Here is a 24,206-nt window from a genome sequence, read left to right as displayed (position 1 = left end):
ATGTGAGTCATGCCTTGGCGATATGATTCGGATTAATTTTAGCAAAATGTGAGATTTATTTGGATATATAATTATCTATCACCGGAGACTACTGTCTTAATCAGAACAATCTGTTCTTCTGCGAGGTGGAAAAATGAACTCGGCATCCACAGTTTCAACAATGCTTCTCTGAAACACCTCCCTTTATAGTTATCAAGCTGCTCCATCTCATTCCCTTCAAATCTCTCTGTTGATGTTATTCAGTTATTTGTTCCTTTCCTTTTCACACAAGGGCATATTTGCATTTGGGCCAGCATATTAAACACTTGGAACAATTTGATACATTTTTCCTTCAATACAAGCTTTACAATAAGGCTGTGTTCAGGAAATGTAACTCCTATGACAATTATATATTTATTTTATAGTTTTTGAATTGGTTGTTTTACTGTTCCAAACTGATGATGCCATATAAGTCAGCTGTATTTCACATGTAGAGAATGCCAATAAAGAGAATAACTCATTGTTAACTCATTTTGTCACTAAGATGAAATGGGTCTGATATCAATACACATTATGCTCCTAATTATCAAAGGGATATGCAAGACAAGTAACTGTTGAAAGTATCTATTCTTCTTTCAGTGTTTTCTGTAATTATTTAACTGCAGTATATTGTCACTGAACTCTGTGCTGAACTCTGTGCTGAAAGGCATCTATCAATTTATCTACAGTAAAATATGAAACATACTGTATACTGTTTCTCTGAATGGAACTACAAATTACACTTTAGTTTTCAAAAGTAATAATAATATCCCAAAAAGATAGATTCCAATATTATTACTACCCCTGTGTTTCACACCCTCCAGCAAGTATAAAAGTACAGAGTCAAATTCTATAGTGTTTTATGAGAATAGTGACCATATTTCAATTTTGCTAAGCATGCTATGATGTGTCAGCCCATCATGGAAACTATTGTGAATTCAGTAATAACCAAAAAATCTTGCTAAACTGTAAAGGAAAAAAAGGACTTGTATTGATTTGTATGTATATCAAACTTAAAAAAATAATTGTTAATTTCATCCAAGCTATACAGCCCCGGTTTCTATGTAAATAGTTGCATGTGTTTTTGTGACAGATTGAAAATTACATCAAAGAGAGCATGAAGATGGAGATGGCACAACTTCAGCAGAGTGCAGTGCATAATCACACAGCTGCCATGTTGGAGATGGGCACCAGTCTACTGTCCCAGACAGCCGAACAGACACGAAAGCTGACAGACGTGGAGACACAGGTACCATTTTGTGTGCCTTTTACTAACCTATTCCACTTCACCATGAAAAAATGCTAGGGAATGCAAGCCGAGGAAAACATCTCAATTTCTAAGTCAAGAAACAACCTAAAACTACTTTATACTTGATGTCAACTTGTGTACAAGAGCCTTGTTAGCCAGCACAATTACATGTTTACATCTATAGCAAGTCCAAATCCTGCAATTATGGACGTCTGTATATCCATTCTGATATGCGAATACAGCGATATTCTGAAATATGACACATTATACTACTGTTGGAAAGGGTAGGGAACCCCATTCAAGAAGCATGCCATGTTTTACATTACATTAGATTACATTAGTACTGAAATGACCTAGCAATGTATTTATGCAACAATAATCTTCAATTTCTTCTGCTGCTATAACCGATCCTCTTAAGATGTTTGACATGTTGTGTGTTCAGAGATTCTCTTCTACATACCACTGTTGTAATGTGTGGTTATTTGCGTTACTGACACCTTCCTGTCAGCTTCGACCAGTCTGGACCTTCTCCTCTGACGTCTCTCATTAACAATGCATTTCTGCTCGCAGAACTGCTGCTCACTGGATGTTTTTTGTTTTTTGCACCATTCTCTGCAAACTCTAGAGACTGTTGTGTGTGAAAATCCCAGGAGATCTAGTTGCTGCCACATAATTGGCTGATTACATATTTGCACTAATAAACTGGTGTCCAGGTCTACCTAATAAATTGCACAGATTATTTACACACAGTGTTAGCTTTTATTTTTTTCCATTATCTCTACACACATGTGCCCTGCAATATACTGTACATTTACTCTTCATAGCTTTCAGTCTTTCGATCTTATTTTTTTATTGGTTGTATGCTAGAGTCTACCACTCTGCAGTAAAAGACCGTATGTGTGCATTTTTAGTGATTTTAGAATGATTGTATGTCTGTATTGAAGGTATTTCAATAATAATTTTCTTTGGCATTTAGGTGCTCAAAATTGTAATGCTGTTTGTTTGCTGTGGGGGTTTGGAGCAGGTTCTGAATCAGACATCAAGACTTGAGATCCAGCTGCTTGAGAACTCTCTGTCAACCAATAAGGTGGAGAAACAGCTCCTGCTCCAGACCAATGAAATAAGAAAACTTCACGACAAGAATGGGTAAACGCACTATGCCCTCTTTCCTGCCCTATACTTTAATTAAGATAGCTATGTCCACAACACCAGACTGTCTATCTTTAGTTACTTTATCTCAGAGTAAAATGTCTGCACTCATTTAACACTAGGGATGTCATTTTTAGGAAGACAAAAAATAAAAAAAATAAAAACAGGACTCAGATGTGTGTAGCAAATGTCCTTCCATAATATTCTGGCTTTTACCCAATTCAGGAAATGATGCAATCTTTGCAAATTTATTAAAAATCAAGAGCTGAAATCCGTCATTTGCAGTGGGTTCTAGAATTATTGGCACCCTGAGAAAAAAGGCTGTATATGATAACATAATCAGATAATATAATATCTGATAATGATAAGGATAATGCTCTGTATCTTATGTCCAAACATATGGGAAGAAAATATACTTTTTATTTCATGTTTCAATGTTTTTTATTGAGTAATCTAAATCTGATCTAAATTGGCAATACAATTGTATTTTTATTTAGTTAATCTCAGTCTAAAGGAACTATAACTAAGACAGCCCTTACTGAGCACAATAAACAAAACCAAACCTCATTGGAATTATGACTGGAAGAGAGCGCTATGATCAGATGAGACCAAAATCGAATGTTTTGGCCATAGACACTAGTAACAAGAATTGAACAAAGTACTAGGATATCTTGGCAAAAAAATTGGTTGTCTGCTGCTGAGTCTTGGTCGTAAGTAGATTGTCCAGTAAGAAAATAACTCCAAACATACAACAAAATCCCATCTCAGTTTTCGGACTTAAATCCCAGGAACTGAACTGAAGAAGGGTATCACAAATTATCTGAAAATTATCATGGCTGTCATCTTTGCCAGGGGTGTTTGCACAAAGTAGTGAACCAGGAGTGCCCATAATTGTGAAACCTGTTTTTTTGTTCGAAAATAAAGCTTATGTCAAAAACTATTTTTATTTCTTTTAGTTTACAGCACTTTTTGTGCATATTTATCAAAAATTCTGGAGCCCACTGTATATAAATATTCAGACCCTTAATTCAGTACTTTGTAGAAGCTCCTTTGGCAGCAATTACAGAGTCTCGTCTTCTTGTTAAGCCTCTACAACGTTGCAGACCTGGGACTCGTTTCACAAAAGTTGCGATGTGCTAGCGGGGATCTGCGAAATGCGACAGACGTATCGCAATTGCAAGCCTCAAATACATGTCTATGTTATTCTACTGGCTACATTTGTTGTAGGGCAGAGCAGAATCAATAACAAGGAAGCAGCATAACCAAACAAATTAAAATAAATGGCAAAATGATACTTTTTCTTTGATTTGTAGTTTCCTGGAGCAGAAGATGCAGGAGATGGAGTCCCGGCACCAGGAGGAGCTTGCGGCCCTGCGGGAGGAGAAGGGTAGCCTGCAGGAGCTGGTAGGCAGGCAGAGCAGCGTGATCCAGGAGCTGGAGACCCAGCTGGGCCGTGCCACCGGCAACAACACCGCACTGCAGAGGCAGCAGCAGGATCTCATGGACACCATGCACAGCCTGCTCAACCTCTGTTCCAAGGGAGGAGGTACGGAAAAGGAAAAGACTTCACATGTTCCCTTTTCACCCGCCCACCATTACACCAGCCGTCATTCTGACTAGTCAAAAGATGCATGTTTATATTCATACATCACCGGCGTATAGTCTTTCCCCGTTCCTTTTCCGTGGTTGTTTCGGAGGATAACTAATCAAAAGAAACACGTAACCCTGTTTTTATTGTTTTAGCAATGCCAGCTGATCAAGCTCTCTTTCTAACAATGTTCTGTTAAAGGCAAAAAGCATGTATTTCCACGATGGACAAATGCGATTAAAATCAGCATGTCAATGCATCCGCCAACTCATATTTTGGACTATTGGCAATGATTTTACACCCATCCAACTTCGTTACTGTCACTATTGAGCACGTTATTTCAGTAATTTCCCACTGCTTCACATTCAATTCAATTATTCAATTATTTTCCAAATATTTTCTTTCACTCATCCTTATTGTTTGGCTACAATTATGAATTAATATTTCATATTAATAATCTGTTTGATGATTCCTTGAAGTTGAAAGTGTTATTTTTGTTGCAAATATTATTTCAGTGCAAAGTTATATCAAGAGTCGGAGCCTGTGTGTCATGCCTGCTCGTTAGAGGCGGATGAAATTAATACAGAAATCGACCGTCGTTAAGTGCGTAAATTCAATGGAATACATAATCAGCCATACTTATCTCTCTTTATTTATGCAATCAACCCTTAACCCTTAGGACAGAAGAACACCTTGCGATGACTCTCCTAAGATGGTTGGCATTTATATAGCACCTTTATCCAAAGCGCTGTACAATTGATGCTTCTCATTCACCCATTCATACACACACACACCAACAGCGATTGGCTGCCATGCAAGGCACCAACCAACTCATGAGGAGCATTTAGGGGTTAGATGTCTTGCTCAGGGACACTGTCACACCCAGGGCAGAATGAGTGCTCATACCACCAATGCCAATGTTGCCCCATACGCATACTGCGGTTCCAGCCCCATGCGCCAGTTTCATACATGAGATGCATGTTTCCTGGGCAGAATGCATCATATGTGCACTTGAAATTTGTCACAAAAGGTTTGTGAACATCTGGCCCAATGTGTTTATTTTCACAGGGTTCAAGTAGTAGATTCTACCCGTGTCAGAAAAATGAGCATGTGAACTGACCCACTTCAGTCAGCCATCTTGTGTCCATGGGTCTTAGGAATGTTTGTCATAATAAGGAACTGGTTTTTCATTTAAAGTGAACACAAAGTCAAATAAAAGATGACCGCTCTGTCTCTGCGGTTGGTCTTTGCCCCCAAAGCGGCAACGTTGATATCATTAAGTAGTAGGAGTCACAATCTTCATCGACACTCAAATTTGTCAGGCCAAAATGAGACTCCTGGGAAGAACTGCTCTCTCAGGGGAAAGGGAAAGGTAGATCTTAGTTGTTTCTTGTTGAAAATAAGCTTCTTATATACATTGAAACTGGATCAAGAAAAACTTTGATGACAACAAATGGTTTATGATATAATTTGATTGGGAATTAAATTGTCAAACAATATGCTTTTCAGACACGTCACATTCATAACGCAATAGCATCACATCCATAATGCTGGTATTTACTCAAATATATATATATAAATATAATATAGAAATATTTAGCAATTTTTATATTTAGCCTCCTACATTACATGGATATCAAACTTTCTGCATTAGACAAAACTATCATTTTTAGAAAGTGTATAGTCTCCCAAAAATATCTGTCTCTTTGTGTTGTGTCCATAACGCAAGTTACTTGTCAAATATTTTCTGATTTATCAGGATTTTTTCATAATTGTTTTGGCCCTTCCCCCTCAGCCAAGTGGGTGCTATGATAATATGCCTTCACATTTTTTATCATGTAAGAAGAGGGATTTTGTTTGTCATCTGTCCACATGTTACGTCCATAAGGTTAGAATAACCCAAAAAGCAATGGCAAGTCATATTGAAGTGGCTATATGATGTGGTTACCCCAAACAACACAGTCTTGTAATATAGGATGATATACCTGAACCGACAGATTTTTCTCTTACAATGGGGCTCACCAACTAAACCATATCATATCCAGACATGAGGGGTTAACAATTAAATAGTCTGTTTAATCAGTAAAAAACTGAAAGTAGTGAAAAAAACATCAAAATCACCCTAGGTCTCAAAGGATTAATCCCAATACTGAGATTAAATTATATGGTGGAAAATCTGCGTATGTTTGGTAGTATACACATGCGCCTTTGCAAAGATATGTTCTGTGAATCTTAATATGTGTTCTTCAATGGCAAATTTGAAGAGTATGGAATTTGTTTAGCTAAATATGTATCAGGAGTGTATCAGTGAGGGACGTACTGTTGAACAGGTCAGCCATGCATGCTGCTTCATCTGGCATTCTGAATCTATTTTCCAAAACGATATTGAGTTACATTACAGGCATTTAGCAGATGCTCTTATCCAGAGCGACGTACAATAAAGTTCAAATCAAACCCAGGGTTGAGGACCCTAGAGTTCCCCCTCACCTCATCATGGTGTGTGATCACCTTGTGCTTTAGAGTATCAGCACATTCCAGAGCTGCCTGCCCCAAGTTGGCATCATAACAGCTTGGCACATGTAGGTCAGTGCCACAGTGTTACACCATGGGCAAATATCTCTCAGGCCCGCTAATCATGCCTATCCCCTCGGGGCTCTATTTTAAAATGAGAGTAGCTGGCACGCTCATTTGAATGCAGTTGACCCCACTGTGCTCTTACCCCGCTGGATACAAGTCCTGGCTGCACCAATAAATAGAGACATGAAGATTATTCACAGGCAAAAGCTATTCAAGGTTGTTGGTCATCTATCAGCAATTTGCAGTTAGCTAGCCACTTGGATCGTAGCAGTGAACACTGCAAAATGTCATGGCGCTGAATTATAGCATGCCAAACTCTTTATTTAATATATTTCGGCCCTCATACACGAGGGTCCATTATTTCCCAGTTTCCAGTGAAATATGGCCTGCCAGAGCTACTTTTGTTCTATTAGTCTCCATGGCGCAAGGTCACACTCTGTCAAGTCATCACAGCAGAAACGTTTTGTCACTAACACTCAAAACTTTGTTAAAGAGTACTTCTAATGAACAACCCATCTTTCCAAGACCGCTTTGGTTAAGGACTGAGGGATCAAAGCACTGTTTAAGAAACGCTGACATATTTCACTTTTCAGTTACATCTCCTTTGCATAAACATGCCCAACAATAAAAACAATGACGTGAAAGATGAGATGCACCACTTGTTAAAAAGAGGAAGGAATTTCCAATGATACGGAGACTCAAAGGATAAATATAAACCACTTGTTATAACAGGAAATTGGAATTTATAGCACACAGTATTTTGTCCTAGGTCTCTTGCTTGGTTTTAAAATATTACTGACTTAATTGTCAGCAGATGGACACAAACGCACAGCTGACATGCTGAAAGGCCCCGACAAAGTCACTCCCTTCCCTCTCAGAGAGATAGATCTTCCAGATGATTAATGTTTCTTTAACACTCCTGTTTTACCAGAAGTATAATAATCTGTTATATGGTGCCAGACTTTAGACATACATCTTACTTATTTAACACAAGTACTTTCTTTCATGTTGAAACATTTCAATTATTAGGTATTTGGATATTGGGGCACACATACTAGCTGAAGCTCTGTGGAGCTGTGATTGTTTTCCAGATGGTTAGGAGGTCATACTGGGAAAGCTACTCTACTGGAGCAAGTAGTGTTAATAAGCTAATTGGGGGTCATCTTCGAGTAAATCCTAATAGCCTGGCACAGAGATTGGGGTACCTCATAAGCTGCTGTCTTTCAGATGATATGCTGAACCAAGATAATGGCTTGCTGTAATAAAGTGTGATAACTGCGGTGTCCTGGCAAAAGATAAATAAATAATATATATTTATCCAAGTCATGGTATAAATATATGTAATGCACTGTATCTGCATTGCATGTTTTGAACAGTGGTCCCAAACAGCACAAAACAGGCAGATGAGGAGAGGAAATATCGGGACTGTGCTGACCTCTTCCAGGCGGGGTTCAACAAGAACGGTGTCTACACGATCCACATTAACATGCTGGAGACAAAGAAGGTAGGCTAAGATTATAGCTCGTTTTTTTCATCTGGAATGAGCCGTCTAAAGCCCGTTTCCACTTATAAACGAGTACTGGATTTGTTGTTTTAATGGGAATTTGTATTAGGGGAATGCTTTTTTCATCTTCGAAAGCCAACCCAGTGGCCTCCTGGATGGTTGCTGTGATAGATATTGGTTGGTTCAGATACAATCTTGGCTGGAAACACATCTGGCAGTCCTGGCTGGGGGAACAGGTGTCTGCCAGGTTCCAGGCTGATAGATGAGGTGTGGTGGGACCAGAGGTAGGGGCAGAGTGGGGAGTCCAGTCTGGTCTGTCAGTTGGACCTCCCTAATTACACCCATCCAACTGGCTGTGTTCTCAGCAGTGAAAAGCCAGGGAGACAAATCTCGACTCCTGATAGTCTGTGCAAAGTAACTACATTACAAAATCACTTTCCACACACAATGTGAATCATGGGGGGAGGGCAATAATATGCATACGTGCCTGTGGTCATATTTACAGATTTTTCCATTTCAACATAGCTCCCTTTTTCATTCATGCTCCTGCATTTTGAGCATTGTACCCATTCTTAAACATTTAAAATTATGGTAATTAACCTGGAAATTTCAAGAGTGAAAAATTGGCTCAATTTAGCTGGACCATTTGATTGAGGCCAAGTGCTGCCCTGACCATTGGGGGTGAAAGCATAATGGTGCAGAAGGAAGAGGGTCTCTGCATTTTGCACTGAGATTTATTTTTGTGTGTGTGTGTTTGTTTGTTAATCGGGTGCAGTCTGATAAGAGCATACTTCTCGGGCAGGGGGAAGTTAGAAGTTGTCATAGAGAGGTCCACAGCCATTTGCCATTGGACCCTTACCAGACTCTCTCCCTCTGTAGGTGTACTGCAACATGGAGTCTGCTGGAGGGGGCTGGACGGTGATCCAACACAGAGAGGATGGAAGCTTGGATTTTCAGAGGACGTGGAAGGAGTACAAGATGGTGAGGAAGCTGGTCAGATTTACGTCGTAAATCACACTTGTTTAAAAGCTATCTATCAATCTGTCTGTCTGATGGCACAAAATTGACTCCTCTTGGTTGGTGTAATGGCTACACAGCTCAGCTGGTAGACTGCAGATACTACCTCCAGTCGTGTGATTACAATGATTTATTGCAACATATGTGGATTGGAATTTTAAACGGTGGAATTGTCATGGATTCCTCAGTCTGTGCTAGCATGTTTGAGTAGATTTGTCAGCTGTGGTGGTGGTACTGCAGCCTCTGTTTTTGAGGATGCTTCACATTCTACAGTCTGTGTGTTGATTGAGATGCCTGAGATGTTTAGACATATAGAGCGAACATGGCCTGAGAAATGTATTAATAACTAGGAAAATATGAAACTGATGTTTTTCAGTATTTTCTGAAAACCTTTTTCTGGGAAATTTGTCACTGCCATAAAGTCCGGCTGTTTTCTCTGGATTGAATTTAACATGGTCTAAAAAGTGTCCTCAGATGCCCTGACCCCAAAGATCAATGGCCTGTGTAATAAATCAACCAGATGTTTGTAATATAACTGATTAAGAGTAATGTGGTTTCAGAGGGATCGATTAACCGCATAATTAGCGATGGTGTATGGGGTCTCTATATGGCAGCGGGTTGCTGTTCCTTTCAAACAGGAAGATGAACTCATGTATAATTTAACAAAACAGCTGTAATTCTTACATTGTGACTTGTCATTGCAGAGACCAATGAAGTAAGAACAGTATGAATACGTGTAACTGTGTTGGAGCTTAGAGGACAAAGTAGTCCCAATATTTTACAAAATTCCGCATATTTGCAGAACGATGAGAATTTTTGCATTTAGGTGAATGGTCGATCTGATATTCAGGAATGCGATACTGGTATTAACAACATTTTTACCAGATAGTTATTTTTAAATGTTTTTCACCTCCCCTGTAAATGGCAGAGTGTGAGACATGCATCTGATAGCTGTTTATTAGCTTCATAATGGCTTCCTTGACTTATTGCCACAGCTCTGGCCCTCATGTTCAAAACACCAATAACAGGCTCCAAAGGCAATCAAAAGCCTAGAATCAAGACAAGACACTGAAAGCCTACTCTAGTTGCTAGCTTGGCTAGTTAGCCAGAGTTCTGGGTGGAAGTGTTAAGAGTGTTAGCTGTGAGAAGAGAGAGACTACTTGTGTAGAAAGTATACACACGTGAAAGACAGCGAATCTATTCATGTACACATATGGCTAACAGAATGCATTCAAACAATAAAACAGAGACAAATAGAGAAGCACAGATTCACAATTTCAGTTAAAACTAAGCTAAGTAGCAACTGCTTGGACAACTCTTTAATCAGTTTCCATTCGCAAAAGTCAAATTACAACTCCATTCCAAACACGTTTCCCTGAAATAATCTATTGTGATGGATGAATGATCATTTTGGAAAAGATACAACATCAGGTTTTTACACAAATTAATGAACGACTTGCCTATCCGATTGTATTTCATGAGTGTGCAAAAGGTGCTAATAAGAGAGAGACAAATCACTAGCAAGAATAAATGCCAAAGAGGTGTGGTACCAATTGTAACAATGAAAAATAACTGCATAAATTGTTAATATCTGAATTATTTTCCAAACAAAAACACTTGGTTCAATTCAGCATATTCTGCATGGATGACTAAATCATCAAACAATTCTCACAATGGGGTGAGAGGGGTCTCAAGTTCTTTTTGTAACCAGGCGTTGCAATTGACCCTTTACCCACTTGGAGTTGGGCTTTGGGACACTTGTTGTTGATGCTTGTTAAAATGGACTGTGAATGGAGAAGCAGAGGAATGCGTTCCTTGTGTGTTAAAAGTTTTATTTATTAAATATTGCACTTTGTGTTTCTTTAACTTCGTTCTCCATTTTGTTTTTCATTTTTTGCATATTATAGTGCTTCCCTCTTTAGTGCATGCCTGTAGCCTAACCTTTTCCTTTAACCCACATAACAAAACAAAACCACTATAATTTAGAAATAAAATTTTTGAAATTGATTCACTTTAGGCTAATTCAATAAAATAGTTTTGCAGCATTCATTTTCATATCCAAAAAAAGATTAAGTAAATGGCAGTTGGTGGAGAAGTGCATTTTCTGGCCTGTGTTGGAGTCGGGCAGTGCCAGCAGTGAGGAGCAGCCATGCAGATTTGTGGCCAAAAGAGTTGTCAACTCGAGACTGTCCCCATGCTTCTTAGCTGTGTTGAGAAATAGATTAAATCCATCCAGACAGAAAAGTCCAAGAGTTCACCTGGCACTGACACTGGCTCACAAAGGATGCTTTCTTTACTTTTCCTCCTGAGAAAAGATGAGTGACAGCTGTTCATACTCTATGCAAGTTCTCACCGTTGGGTTTCAAGACAGATTCAGAAGTCTCTGGTGGTTTGAGAAAGCCTGCTTGTAATAAAATGGCTAGCACTGGGAAAACAATTATCCGTGCCACTCTCTACCTTATGCTTGGTCCAAATTCAGCAGTGTAGAGACCATTTCTGAACCTCCAAACTTTAAAAGGATTGGTTGTAAAAGTGACAAGAACTTGTGCAAGAACTCAGTTAGCAAGTTGTGGTTTGGGAATTGTATTATGCTGATAGACTTGATCCTTTGGCATACAAGGGACACAGAATACAAACACCCACAACATGACATATTTTTTCCCCATGGTTTTTTCCCATTTGTTGTTTGGAATGGCAAGGCATGTTTCCATCAGACAGTTCTTTCCAAATCTAGTATGTGCTCATTTTGATGTAAATCATAATTCTGATATGCAACATGAGAAAAGGGACAAAGTAGCTTCCAAGAGTGAAATATAAGGACATTGGTGCATACAATTATCATTGAAAAAATCAGTAAAACAAAGTAAAAATTTAGGCCAAGTTCACCAATTTTTGGCGGACATGAGGGAACATGAATGCTCTATATTTACCTTATTTTGGGCACTTACTACAAACATATGGACGAATGGTGAGCTAGAGTTAAATAATTTTGGAGTGCTGAGTCATTGCTTGCAATACCCAAAATGCTCGCTGCTGCTGTCACTGTTGTTTGAGTGAATGATTTAGATCCAAAGTAATTGCTGTAATTGTTTAAAAGAGGGTGGTGGAAGCATGGTGTTGCACCAGATCACCGTAATTGTTCTGTCTTTGTTTAACTGAGGGAAACACATTGTTTAAATTAAAGAAATCCACCATAACATTAAAACGGTCAATGTGAGATTTTCATCTGTTTCTAATATGTATGCTCATAAATGTAAACATTTTTAGTTGCATGAGTATGTATATACTCATAGTAAGTATGAAATCATTGTAGAATACCAACTTTAATGATTACACATATTGCACTTGCAGGGTTTCATTCCATTCTAAAACTGTGAGAAAACAAAAAGTCGTAAAATGGACAAGGTAACCAATAAGGTGTAATTTTAGAACGTTACACCCTGCATTATTGTATTTCAAATACCATGCTGTTTTCAAATGAAAATTGTGTCTAAGAAACTTGTCTTTTCAAATCCCATGATTATAGTGTGCATGTTTTGTTGTGTTCTAGGGATTTGGAAGTGTGTCTGGGGAGCACTGGCTGGGAAATGAGTTTGTCTACCTCCTCACCAGCCAGAGGCAGTATTCCCTACGGGTGGAGCTAACGGACTGGGATGGACAGCAGGCTTTTTCCCAGTACGACAAGTTTCACATTGGGAATGAGAAGCACAACTACAGGTAACGTTAGAGGAAACCCATGATATCATTTTCTTAAATCTCAGCAGCATTGGAGTGATTAAATGGGCTTCTCATGAACAAGCATGCTGCTTCTGGATATCGGTTCATTTACTTATGTGCACTTCTTGTGTGCTGACACTTTCTTCCTGTTTGTGTTGTTGTGATTGTGATTTGTCCAGCACAAGCTATTTCATTCTTCTCTGGTTTCTTTCTACATTTTGTAGGGTCCTCGCTAGGGCCGCCAAATAAAGTAAAGATTTTACACTCTATGAAATAGTGAGGATGATTATTTGAAATGTATACCTCTCAGTCCTCACTCAGGACACACAAATTGTGTGGGATACGCCCCTACCTACACGCTATGTGTAGATTGCTAGGATTGATACATATGTTATAATAATCCTCATATATGGTGCCAATTAAGCAGTGTAACTGCAAAAAGTGATCACTCTCATAAAATTACTGTTATCTGAAATATCTAACCACAAATTTAGTATGTTAATTAATAATTAAAATAACCAATATCAATATCACTAATTTGACTCGGCTCTCATGTCTATGTGACACCAAATCAGACACGGGATTTAATTTAATATATTTATTAAACAGATGTACAAACACAGAACATAAATGGGGTGATGAGCTAACAGGAAGTTAGTATATGGTGTGTGTGTGTGCATGCGTGTGCACGTGCGTGCAAGCGCATGTAAGCACACGCGTCCCTTGAACAAAGGACTGGTAAAATTAGCTAGCTTGGGTAGTTAGCCAGAGTTCTGGGTGGGAGTGTTAAGAGTGTTAGCTGCAAGAAGAGAGACTACTTGCGTCGAAAGTATACATACGCAAAAGTCGGTGAATCTATTCACGTACACATATGGCTAACCAAATGATAACCAAATTAAAACGATAAAACAAAGACAAATAGTGAAGCACAGATTCACAATTTCAGTTAAAACTAAGCTAAACAGTAATTTAGTCTTATTGAGTCCATACGCATTGCTGGATCCAAAAGACGTGCTGTCCTTGTAGAAGCGGCGACGGTGCTGTGAATCAGTGTCCTGGAGAGAGCTGGGGTGTTCCCATGTGCTGTGCCTTGTTTGGTCCGTTCGGTCGCTGAAAAGATCCGTGTGGAAAGATCTGTATTTGTTTGCTGCAGTTTCTATTGGTGAGCTGATGTAGCGATTCGCGCACACCAGATTCCACTCACTATAGGCCACTTTAAGTTTCCACAAGTTAAGCTAGGTGTGTCCGTGAGGCCCAGTGGTGCGCTGTGGAGGCCTCTGTCCGAGTGTCCAGATCAGGGCGTGATGCAGTTGCCGGAGGCCAGAGGCTGCTGGTCGTGAAGAAAATGGCAAAGAGGTCCAAGAGAGGGCCAGACAATGCTTGTCCTAGCTCTTATACTGTGAAAGTTTATTGCTCCCGCTGTTACAGTACTGGCAAAACTGTAACTAGACGTCATGCCGGGGTGGACGTCGTGGAAGTGTCCTGTGGGATCATGGCAAGTGTAGTTTTGCAGTCCCTATGGCAATCATACAGTTATTATCATAACAACATACACTTTTCTTTGGTCATAATTTTTCATCGTAATCTAGAGATTGTTTCGCACGGTGTCAACTCTCAAGAAACAGATCAGCGACAGAGTGTGCAAGTTGTTAGTGTTTCGCTTTTCAAATACATTGTCCTCACATCCTCACACGGGTATTATTACATTTATTTAGCTGACGCTTTTATTCAAAGGGACTTACAGTTCATTAGACTATGCAGGTAGCAATCCTCTTGGAGCCCAACAGCCGGTCACCGGTTTGTGTTTTGTCCCTCCTCGCACCACTGTCGGTAGATACTCACCACTGCTGATCAGGACCACTCCAGAAGCCTTGCCGTTTTGGAGGACTCTAGCCATACCGATTTGGCCGTTGACAAGGTCATCACACCGCATCCAACACATCGACAATGAGAACCAAATGTACCATCGGATATATCCCAGACCTTGACATGCACAGTTGTTACAAGATAATCAACAACATTTGCCTCATCAGTGAGTGGTCATAATGTTTTGGCTCATTGGTGTATAGTTTCACGCTGAGCCTTGTGTAAAGAATACAACTGATGCAATTTCTGGAATAATAAAAAAATCTGACATTTTCTATTTTTTGGAATTCCTACCTGTTATTTGAAAGAGCTTCTTCAGTTTAATTGTGCGCTTCAGTTATGCCTCAGTTATTTCTGTCATAAGAAATCTGCTGCACCGTAAAGAATGTTTTTAAGGAATAGGGGCAGAGAACAGTACACCCAAACATTTGTCATCTTTGATTTATGAAAATGTACTAAATTGCGTGATGACAACTGTGGCCTTAAGTTCCTTTTCTGAAAGTTCTCAGAAATAGTTCAGGCTCACACAAATTAACAATCTCTCCCGGGAATATGAATGCATTTCATGTAGAAGGCCAATGTGAATTGTCAACAACTGTGAAATCAGCCGTGTTATTTAAATTGGAAAATATGGCAGGGGTTATTTACTGGGTTGTGGTCAATGTTACTGTTATCTCATCCTTTCATCAAAAAGCTTTTAAAACATATTTCCACATACTCTGGTGTACATGGTTACAAGTCTATCCAAGGTCACTGTACAACTAAGAATGGCAGAACCCTACATTTGAAATATCTTTTGTCACATAAACACAGCAGAAAATTAATAGTACACATTAATCAAGATGCTTTCAGATTTTTGTTTATAGGGGGAACTGTTATTTTATGTGTAACACTAATCTATTTTTTTTGTACAGAGAAAACTCTTGGAAATTCTGTGGGCTCTTGGAAAGCTCTGTTCAACTGTTTTGGAATCTAATCAGGGAGCATATCACCATAAATAGATTACTTTGTGGTATGAAAATCATGCAGTAATTTTTTACGGGAAATTGGCCAAAAGAAACTCTCAATGTAGGAACCAAACAAACCAGAAAAGGGACTACTATTTCTGTTTGTTGCATGCACAGTATAATTTAAAAAAAACTGAAATAATCTGGACAACACAATTGGCTGGTGTTTGTTGCAAAGGATGATTGAGAGAGCAGATTCGTTTCACCGTCCTAACACTGTTACCAAGAAGCACTGGCCATGACTACTTAAATGGAAAACTACAAACAAAGCATATATGTACTGTAAGCAAAACCACATAATGCATGAAAAGCCACAAAAGACCATTTAGAAGTATCAGTACCCTAGTCAGCACAGGTGGCTCCATTTATCACAACAGTGTGGATATTTGCCAGTAAGGAAATGCTTTCTCCATTGCCAGCCCACAAGTTTTCAGAAAATTACTTGGTATGCAATGGACAACAATTATTTTTCTGTGAAATATAAGAAACTAATCCCTTAAATTTGTGCAGGGCTGTCATATTTATTCAGTATTTTTCCCTTTTCTTAAAAGCAGACTATGCAGAATTTTTGGCCTTGTTGCAGCTCATTGTTTACAAGCAGTCACCTCCACCATTCTCAAGCCTGAACACAGCCGAGGACAAGAAACGTCCCTGACTGAGGTGATGAGGGATATATTGAAAATGCAACATGCATTTTTTCGTTATGGATGGTAACCGTAATTAGTTTCTTTACTGAGTTATTTTAATTGATCTTATTTCGAGATTTCTTCCTCTTGGTTTGCAGCAGAGCTTCCACTGGGTTGATTGGGATGGTTATTTGCTTCACCTGCAGCTCAGGGTGTGGGAACTGGCTCTTAATCGGTAATTAAGTGCAGCCTTATGCATTCTCCTCATGGCCAATCACGCACTTTATTGTGGTCTTAAAAGAGTTACGAACAGGCACACCCTATTTATTTTCTTATCCAATCTTCTAAAGTGCAGTGCTCATGGCAGATAGAATCTAGAAACTGGTCTCCTTTGCGAACTCGCTGCTGTTATTGCTGCCCAATTTGGAGCTTAGTTGTTCTGTCGGTTTTTCCTACGTCAGGGCTAAGGGCCTATCCTTGCTAGAACCTCTTGAATAGCCCTAATGATCTTTCCTGCAGGCTTTAATTGTTTGTAGAATTTGTTGTTTTGCGTGTGCTGACTGGCCAAACTTACCTACTAGTGGTGGTTATGGGTATGGGAGCTGAACACGTGGCAACCTTGATCCACCCTGGGTAGTGAGATTTTGTCTGCTCCATTTTTGTGTGTTTTTTTTGTTTGGTTTTTTCCCCACTTTATTATTTGGGGTTATATAAGCACCAGAACCTCTCAATTAAAATAAAATGTTACTTTGTACAGGCATTTATTCGTTATTAGCATTTATTAGTATTGAAGATGCATTTGTTAGTTATCCTTAAGTCTTTTCCTTTATTTTCTGTGGCTTGGAGTTGTTTCTCAGGCTTCTTCAAGCAAAAGCTGAAGTTTGAGAAATGGTACAGCTACAAGGTAGGGTTATAACTGTCTTTCCACTAAGTGCACCTCGTAGTGCATGGGAACATTGTTATTGTGTAGGGTTTTTACACTCTACGAAATAGTGAGGATGACCGTTTGAAATGTATATGTGTCAGTCCTCACTTGGCCGCCAAATATGTAGGAGAAGCAGTTTATAACTGCAATTGGTAATCAGTTTCATAAAATTATAATATGAAATATCCAACCATAAATGTAGTATTTTAATTATTGTATTAAGAAATATGAATGATTAAGCATAGATGACCTGAAGGTTGGAGTTCTTCGGAAGACTAATTTGGCTCTCCTGTCATGCAACATCAACACTGACACAGGGTTTAATAAAATAATTTATTAAACAAAACACAGTAGACCGGGACTAATCTAATCATGGAGAACAATGCTAACAAAGGGGAGGTAGGAATGTGTGTATGTGTACGTGTTTGTATGCACATACGCTTTGTCAATCGACAAAGAAGAGCGGTGTGTGCGTGCGTGCGCACACGTAGTTGCACCAGTAACCCTTTTTGTCTCTGGACAAAGAGAGAGGCGGACACACCAAGTTTCTGTAGTGAACATGTACATTAGTAGTTATTACTGGAGTTTGGAATAAAGTTAGCTGTGGTTAGGAGTGAAACGCATGTTTGATTTAACTCTACAGGCTGCATACGTGATAAAGGCGAACCAATTCCCATGAATAAGCTACACAGCTAACAGAGCGTATTCCAATAATAACATGAACTACAAACAGAAACGCATACATTCACAGCAGGCTAACCAGAATAAGACTAAACTAAACAATGGCTAATGCCTGGGATGTTTGGTCAGTTCAGACGTTGCTGTCTTCAGTCATGGGTGTCCTGGAGAGATGCGATGGTGGAATGAGGAATTTCAGTGGGGGGCTTTGTGCCAGTTTTAGCATAGGTAATGCGATGTCTGGTCTGGTTGTCTGAAAGAAGGCCACTGGTACCGTTGGTCGCAGGCCGCAAAAGTTTGTTTTGGTGTTGGTTGTGATACAAGTGGCGTGTACCAAGTTCCAGGTTGTTTGGAAGTTCTTCACTAGTTCACCGGGGTTGAAAGTGTCCTAGACTTAGTTACTGTGAAGTAAGCTCAGTTGTGTGGTAGGATCTCGGCCTCCGAGCGGGCAGGAGTTTGGGAGAGGGAGAGAACCTCTGCCTCTGTCCAAGCTGGCAGGAAGGTAAGCTAGTTATCCCAAGTTGTATATCGGCTTCTATATTTATTTTGCCCTCTGCATGTTTCATTTTACTTTTGTATCATTATTGCAGTGCTAAGTAGTATGTTTTTAATATCCATTACCAGACCTGTGACCCTCTGTCTGATGGATGAAAGGGATTCAGTGCTTGTTACTACTATAGTGGAACAGGATGTGATGGATTGGTTCCTAGACGTTCTGAAGCATCACAAAACTGCACACTAATCAGCTACACCACACAAAACAAACTTGTTTATATTCTGCACTCCAACTGTTTTCTTTTCCTCATCAAATCGTTCTCCAGCATTCTCATAGGGATGAAATTGATATGCATGTGATCAAGCATTCTAATGTTTTGCTTTTAGATTGTTGGGTGAGGTCTTTATGAGCTGTCCTTTAAACTCAGAATTATATCAGTCCGATGGTTTGGCCATGAGAAGTTTGTTTACGCATTACGTAATGTATTGGGGTGACTGAGCCACTGAGGATTCCTCCTGTCCAACCTGTAGGTCATATGGACTCCACACAGTTTTACTAGGTCAACAGAATATTCTGTGAGGTATAGTCATATCTGCAAGACCCCTGTGAGGGTTGTTGCCTGTTCCTGGTTGAGGGTTGTCACTGAAGGTATCTTATCGGGGTAACCATACACCATAAAGGTATGCTGGAATCCTAGGTCTGTTGCTATGTACTGTACAGCGGTTGTGACCACCATTCATTATGCCAGTATCAAACTGTGATGTTGAATGGACAATTGTGTGCTATAATGATTATGGGAAATATATTTTATCTTCCAGACATACTTTTATTCATTGCAATTAGGAAATGTGCACACTGTCTATCAAAGCTTTACAAAATGTGGCATGCCACAAAGGAATTGCTAATGTACAACAGACCTTTGCTATTATCAAAGTCTCTTCCATTAGATCAAAATGGGAAAATATCAAGAAATATGTGGTCCTATGCCCTTAAAAACAAAACAATGCTTTTTCTTTAAATACTGTATTTTTATATGTTTTTAGAGCTAGTATTTTGGAGATTATTTTCATACATTGGGGTATTTAGCTTTTTTCTATAAAAATAAACATTTTTGCTGTATCACGTTTTCCAATTCAGGGACTTAATTGACATGAAAGCAATGAAGCAAATCTTTCTGCCTTATAATGGCTACCTTGACACACATTGTCGACAGGCCAATAATGGACAAAGGCGATAAAAAGCCTCTGTCAAGATTTTAGCCTGGACTAAAGAAGTAATTGAACACCGACTAATCCAAAACACACAATCTAAAATTAAGGTATCCACCCAGGTTTTCTCTGGATTTACCAGGAATGTGCTCAGCCAATGGAGCGCTGTCACAGTGTCTCCAGAATAAAACCGAACGCTTCCTGAGGTCAGGCAGCTGTGAGAAACAGCCACATCCTTGTTATTGCACGCTGGTGGGGTCAGTTTGGGAGCCGTCTGGCAGGGGTCATGGCTGCTAACACATACAAGAAAATGATGAGTGGTATTGGACCTCGTCTTCACCAGGGGAGTTGGCCTGTTTGGACAGGGTCGGTCTGTGTATTTTGTCGTGTTACTGCGCGCCCCTGACTTACATAGGCACGTGCACTTTCACTGAAGACCCTGAAGCTAGCAAGTTAGTGTGAAAGGTTTGTGTCTCATATTTAAATGTGTGGGCTTGTTTGTGTCTGCGTCTGTATCAGCTGATACCCAGCAATTCTCCTGCTTGTATCAAGATCTGTTTTTATGCACAGTAAAATGTTTGTGTTGGCTAATTATTTTTTTTAATTCCTGAACTGTGATTGCCCATCCCTGCTCTATGTGTAGTCATTATGTGTGTATGCAGGATTTTACTTCCACTGGTTATCCTGACTCAATCAGCTAATTATACATATGCACCACAACTGATTCACTCATGAATAAAACTACAATAAAATGCTCGAAGACAAGAACATTTATGAGCTGCTGCTGATAACACGGAATGTGGCTAAAAATGTCAAATCATGTAAATGATTGGGCTCATTCAATTATTAGTTAGTATGAAATCAACATACGGATATGCCCCTCCTTGCCCATCACTGCCATACAGCCTAGATAAGCAAGAAAATGCCTTAAAACCACTTTTAAAGATGATGCTTGCTAAACTTTTGGATAGACTGTGACAATTTTTTGGAACTGCATTAAGAAAGGGGGGAGCACTGGTGAGCTCAGTAATTGCAATGGGGCAGGTAGGCCGAGGAAGGCCTCTACAGGTGATGACCAAATAATTCTCACCGTAACGGAGTAGTAATACTATTTGTAAATTTAATGAGGTCCAAGCTTTGCTATGATAATTATAGAATGCAGTAAGCTCTCTCCAAAAAGAAACACATATTTGGTTTGGTTTAATTGTAAATAGCAAAACTTAATTGTAAATTGTAAAGTCAGCATTTTTAGTGATTGACAGCCCTAGATACAGTATTATTGTACAGAATACAGGTTCTTTCTTACACTCATCATGGAAGTTCATGAAACTATAGTATTCTATTTTGACTCTTAGGGTGATCTATGTTGTGATGTGTGTGTGTGTGTGCATATGAATTGGTGAAGCATGACTAAACATTGAAGTTCGTCACTTTCCTCTCAGAATATTTCTGAAGGCACACAGTGGGACAGCTGGCAGACAGAGCAGTTTGGTGATCCATGGGGCGGACTTCAGCACCAAGGACATGGACAACGACAACTGCATGTGCAAATGTGCTCTCATGCTAACGGGCGGTAAGTTGAGCCCTCCTAAAATGTCCACTAATTGTTCAGTATGGTCCAGCTGTGCAGATAGCTGTAGTATTTTATGGGACACAGACCTGCCGGGCAGACTACAGAAAGCTGAAGATGGTCAAAACAAGGTCCCACTGACCAGAGGCCAAATGTGAGCAAGGCCAATCTAACAAACTACAGTAAAAGCAATCCAAAGAAAACAAGATCATTAACACACCATTTCTCATTCGATGGCAGACGGGGTTGACTGCAAAGCCTTCCGCCAATGTTGTGCAACTAGTCTCTGACAGGGGACAGACAAGAAAATACTGTGCTGTGCTCAGAACACAAAATACTGCACAGGCCTGTTTTTCTTGGCAAGGGACAGGAACTCAAGATTCAGGGAAGGAGTAAATACTATTCCTTGCAGACTTGGATTCTGCACCTAGCTGAATGCTTTCAGGTTAAAAACATATTGTGGACTTTACATTCGGCAATTTCGCCTGATTAATATGAGAAATATAATTCAAACAACATTCTGAGACCAGCAGGGAATTAAACACCAGTGAGATATATCATGAAGCAGGACTACCGATTTAGTATAACTAAGCTATTTCTACTTAAATCCATATTCAAGTTTTGGAAGGGTTCTGGGTTTAACTCTGTGAATTTATCCAGCTAGGTCAGTAATCCTGCTTTGTGATATAACCTGCAAGTTTATTCATGTTATGGTAACCAATATAAGTAGAAATTGTCAATAGTTCTCAACCAAACATCACTGGTTTGGGTCTTATCACTTTTTACAAAGCATATGAAATCCACTTCACTGGGGCTGTTTCAGCTGGTATGGTTACTTGCTTATGTATTCATTTCTAAAGCCTAATAATAAAGTGAAAAAGGTATGACCTGCTGATTAAGATTATGCTTGTGTCTGGCGTTTATGCTAGATGAGTAAGACTGACACAGTATTTAAAACAGTTCCCCAACCCAACAATTGCTCTGAATCATGAAATAAGTTCAAAAGTGATGCAGTTATTATATGGGTTTAAACCTGTTACATTTCCATTGGTAATGTTTTGGCTAGCTTGCAGTCTGCTATTTTTCAGCCGTAGGTTACACAATAAGAGTGAGACAGTCAACTTTGAAACATGTCACAAGCAGATGAAAGTGAAAATCAAAAGCAGTAGGGAACAGGGGTGGGCTTCAGAGGGGGACCTCATTGTTTGGTCCACCGTGAAATTCTAGGGAGTGCCACGTAAACTAGAGAAATGTAATCATCATACACTTCCGTCAGAACCTGGTTTCAGAAAAGCTCTCCAAGCATGACCAGTTTCTCTGTTTTCTTTCCTCTGTTCATCTTCACTTTCCTTGTCCTCTTTTACCTGTCTCCCTCTATTCTCCCCTCCTCTTCTTTCCCTCTGTTATGAATTCAGGTTGGTGGTTTGATGCCTGCGGTCCTTCCAACCTTAACGGAATGTATTATACCAAGGGGCAGCACGTTGGGAAACTAAATGGCATCAAGTGGCATTACTTCAAAGGCCCGAGCTACTCCCTTCACACAACAACCATGATGATCCATCCATTGGAAGTCTGAGAGGGCATTGTCAAGGCTTGTGGATTCAAAGGGAAATATCAACAACAATTCTCAGCAATGCTTTTCCATGTAAAGGACCAGGACATTATGGAAAACGGCTGCCATGAAGTCAACCTCTCATTTGTTATTATTTTTTTCGCGGGTGGAGGGGGTTTGTGTTGGGAAAGACAAATGTTTCCCCAACTTTACAGTATTATCTTGTTATGTTTTCATTGCTAAGCAAGTCATTCGGGTTTTACTCTTGAACTTTAGGCTTCTGTAGAATACTGAACTGAACGGTCATAACTGTAGGAGGCCTGGCTGGAGCCAAGAGTATTTGTTCTTTCAGTTTCATTTGTTTGGACTGCCCAATGTTAACAGTGCCAAATCTGGGATGTGCACATAAACAAGAAAATAAACCATGGTTTTCTAAGGCTTTTGGGGTTGATGCAAAATGACATTCTGAATCAGAACATTATGATTAATGCTCTTTATTTTTATACAGTTGTAAAATGTTTGACATAGTTTGACATTTTTGTACACAGTCTTCTGCAAACAGAAGGGAAATAAGGAACTGCACCAAGGATTACAAGATCATTTTCTGCAGTTCATAGAAGGACAATTCAATTCCAGTGACTTTGTGCAACATGTGAACTTTGAACAAGAGGCACAGCTGAATCAATGCGGACTCATAATTCCTAAGCCATAGCTACCGTATTGTTATTGAATTGCTAATGAGGAAGTATGTACTCCACTGGTTGGCAAACTGCTTGTGAGCTTTTTTTGAGACCCACAATATTATATAATTATACATTGTTCATTCCTCTCAGTCTTCTAATTTGAGCAAATGTGAAAATTAATACATACTTGTACACATATGTGGACCAGTATTCTCACTCTCTCTTGTTTCTAGCTGTTAACCAATTCAAGAGGAATTGAAAATCTTCTGTCCCACACTATATATTGTGTTGATGTTAATTTATAGGAAATGCCTGTCTTTGTTTTGATTTTGTTTTTAAACTTGACTTTTTAATGAGTATTTCATGAAGAACATTTGAATGATATAAAATCCAATATTTCAGCTGAAATGCGTGTGGGTATATTGCACTGTGAATGTGAATGGAGGATGATGAGGGTAAGGATTAATAATGAGATGCGTACCTACCCTCTGCCACATACTCAGATGTAAATAATGTTAAATAAACATTATTTAATAAAAGTATTTATCCATACAGTCATTGAAAACCAAACAAAGTTTTGATGTACTGTCAATAAAAAAATGGATTGGTAGGGTAGGGATTAGGATTCTCCTGCAGAGGAGAACTTGGGGAGCCACCATTAGGGAGCTAGCGTTGAGAAGCTCTGCAGTCAGGACAAGCGGGAGCCATTCATGCCGCTGGAAGGGTGTGCAAGTCACCCTGTGGCAGCAGAGCGAAGTGGTCCAGATGGTGTGTTG

The 24,206-nt window shown here is 39.4% G+C and overlaps 1 protein-coding gene across 1 annotated transcript in view; it reads left to right on the top strand.

Annotated features, from left to right (window-relative positions):
* The window catches only part of angpt1 (angiopoietin 1), a 43,530-nt gene extending 19,561 nt beyond the window's left edge, over nt 1-23,969 (top strand). The window contains exons 2-9 of the mRNA XM_061254861.1: nt 1,112-1,267; nt 2,292-2,413; nt 3,730-3,962; nt 7,958-8,085; nt 8,965-9,066; nt 12,653-12,819; nt 21,068-21,198; nt 22,611-23,969. Of these exons, the coding sequence (XP_061110845.1) occupies nt 1,112-1,267; nt 2,292-2,413; nt 3,730-3,962; nt 7,958-8,085; nt 8,965-9,066; nt 12,653-12,819; nt 21,068-21,198; nt 22,611-22,771 (1,200 nt within the window). The 3' untranslated portion in view covers nt 22,772-23,969. The remainder of the gene's footprint in view (nt 1-1,111; nt 1,268-2,291; nt 2,414-3,729; nt 3,963-7,957; nt 8,086-8,964; nt 9,067-12,652; nt 12,820-21,067; nt 21,199-22,610) is intronic.
* Nucleotides 23,970-24,206: the final 237 nt, after the last annotated feature.

This window comes from Conger conger, chromosome 9 (assembly GCF_963514075.1).
Source record: "Conger conger chromosome 9, fConCon1.1, whole genome shotgun sequence".
In the NCBI taxonomy this organism is placed as follows: Eukaryota; Metazoa; Chordata; class Actinopteri; order Anguilliformes; family Congridae; genus Conger; species Conger conger.
Note: the sequence above shows the minus strand (reverse complement) of the source record. Positions and strands in the feature narration are given on the sequence as shown.